Consider the following 2508-nt stretch of genomic DNA (forward strand, 5'->3'; position numbering starts at 1 on the left):
GTTTTTTTTACAGAACCAGGGATTGAACTCAAGCCCTAGCACTTGCCAGGGAAGCGCTTATTCCACTGAGCCATCTCTCCGGCCCCCCCCCCTTTTTTTTTTAATGTATTTAGTATAGGGTGTACAGGGTTTCACTACACAGACCAGACTGGTAATGATCCTCTTGTTTTCAGCCTCCCAAACTCTGGGATTACAGGCATGTGTGCTACCATGCCAAGTTTCAATTGCTGTCTCAGTGTACTGCCCCAGGGGCGGTGCCAGCATGGTGTTGTCTTTTTGAAACAGGATCATGCTGTGCAGTTCAGGCTGGCCTTGAGGTTACCTTGTGGCCTGGGCTCGAACTTGCAAGGATTCTTCTGTCTCAGTCTCTCAAGTGCTAGGATCACAGGTATGGGCCACCACCCCCAGGAGTAGGGTAAATTCTACCAGCAGCTCTAAGAGCTTTTGAGAGATTATGAGATGTGGCAGGATGACCACTGTGGCTGGCTGCAACCAGGTGACCTTAGTCTAAAATGCCTGTGACCCCACAATCATCCCTGTGTCTTCTCCAGGTCCTGTTTCTCCTGGGAACGCTCTTCATTGCCATGTCCTTGCAGCTGAATCGAAGAGGCGTCTGGAACATGCTGGGGCCCTGCGTCTTTGCCTTTGTGATCATGGCTTCCATGTGGGTAAGGACCGGGCAGGCTGGTGTTCCTGCCAAGACTCTGGGAGAAGGCCCCTCTTCTGGCCTCATTCCCCATTCTGCTTCACTCAGCAGGTCTAGGGAGCAAATGCCTCACATCTGCTGAGGACTGCTGGAGTTGTCCCTCCCGCCCCCTATGCCCCAGAGACCCAGGGTGGTACTTACTAGAGGTTGGAGTCTGAGGACCAGTGGCCTTGTGCTCTAATGTCTTCTCCAAGTTAGCCATCTTGGTTTTTTTTCTTTTTTTTTTGGTAGTACCAGGGATCAAACTCAGGGCCTTGCACTTGCCAAGCAGGCACGCATTTATTTATTTATTTATTTATTTATTTATTTATTGGTGGAAACAGGGATTGAACTCAGACACTTGCCAGGCAAGTGCTTGTTGTACTGAGCCATCTCCCTGGCCCCCAAGCAGGCATGTATGCTGCTGAGCTATATCCCTGGCCCCAACTTTTTTTTTTTTTTTTTTTTTTTGCAGTACCAGGGATTGGGATTGTCTATCTTCTTAGTTCTGCTGCCCAAACCTTGGCAGGCTCTTTATAACCTCTACCCTCACTAACACTAGCATGGCTGTTTGCTTCAGGTGTACCGCTGTGGGCACCGGCGCCAATGTTATCCCACCTCATGGCAGCGGTGGGCCTTCTATCTCCTGCCTGGCATCTCTATGGCTTCTGTGGGCATCACCATCTATGCATCTCTGATGACTAGTGACAACTATTACTACACACACAGTATCTGGCACGTACTCCTGGCTGGGAGTGTAGCCTTTCTGCTACCACCGCGGGATGAGAAAGCTGAGCCCTGGTCTTGCTCACAGAAGTTGCCCTGCCACTATCAAATCTGCAAGAATGATCAGGACGAGCTATACACTGTGACGTGATTTGACCAGCTCCAGAACATCTGCTACTGATAACCGCTTCTGCCAGGAGCATGACCAAGGAAGAGGAGCCCCATGCAGCCCTGCCTAGATTGGTTTCCAACTGAATAAAATTGCCCTGAGACCCTTTGTTTCCTCCTCCAGAGGAAAGGAACACCCCCTCTCCAGCACGTGCGTGCACGCACACACACACACACACACACACACACACACGACCTGCTCCTGTGTCTGCTATCTGCTGTTGACAACTTCAACAGGGTCCTCAGCATGTCTCAGTGGCTTTTGCAGTGGCCCTTGGAGATTGTAGACAGTGTGTGGGCAGGGTCTTATGGGCTGCTAGCCTGGAGGTGATGAGTGACCAGAGACAGCAGGGAAAAGTTCTCTATTGCCTTGTTCCTATGAGGTTGTGATGTGAGACTCACAGGGCCAAGGAGGCATGAGTCCCTGAGGCTGGCAGTCTCGTGATCCTGGCACCCCTGATCCTGTGTGCCTGAATGCCTCCATGGGGACTTAATGCTGCTGCAGTTATAGTGAGAGAGACCAAGGTTACCAGCACTGGATGGGCCCCCTGAGGATTCAGGGCCTTGCTCTTAGATCCGAGAAAAACCTCCTGGGGAGAGGGCTGGTTAGCTGTTCTGAGTGTATGATTCCTTCCCCTAGGCTTCTTGGACCCTTCTCTGACAAACATCCTTTTGAGCAATTCTTAGGAGCCCAAAAGGTGGCTGTCCCCTCTCCCTGCACTGGATCAAATGAGACTCAGAAAAGTGCCTCTAGAGAGCTAGCTCAGCTTTTCCAGCTCAGGTGACACTAGGCTGTCTTGTCTTCCCCAGGGTTGGGAAGCTGGTGCTGTGATGCCCAAGGCTGCCATCTGGGCCTCCCATCTCCCCAGTCATCCACACTTATCCACCAACGCATTCCTCAGCCTATGAAACAGTAAACATGTACATAC

The 2508-nt window shown here is 51.3% G+C and overlaps 1 protein-coding gene across 3 annotated transcripts in view; it reads left to right on the forward strand.

The window, feature by feature from the left end:
• Tmem8a (transmembrane protein 8A) overlaps positions 1–1683 on the forward strand; it is a 10359-nt gene extending 8676 nt beyond the window's left edge. For all 3 annotated transcript variants that reach the window (XM_004627939.2, XM_023711640.1, XM_023711641.1), the window contains exons 12-13: positions 552–668; positions 1266–1683. In XM_004627939.2, the coding sequence (XP_004627996.1) occupies positions 552–668; positions 1266–1562 (414 nt within the window). In that variant the 3' untranslated portion in view covers positions 1563–1683. The remainder of the gene's footprint in view (positions 1–551; positions 669–1265) is intronic.
• Positions 1684–2508: the final 825 nt, after the last annotated feature.

Source organism: Octodon degus, unplaced genomic scaffold, assembly GCF_000260255.1.
Source record: "Octodon degus isolate 3935 unplaced genomic scaffold, OctDeg1.0 scaffold00021, whole genome shotgun sequence".
NCBI lineage: Eukaryota > Metazoa > Chordata > Mammalia > Rodentia > Octodontidae > Octodon > Octodon degus.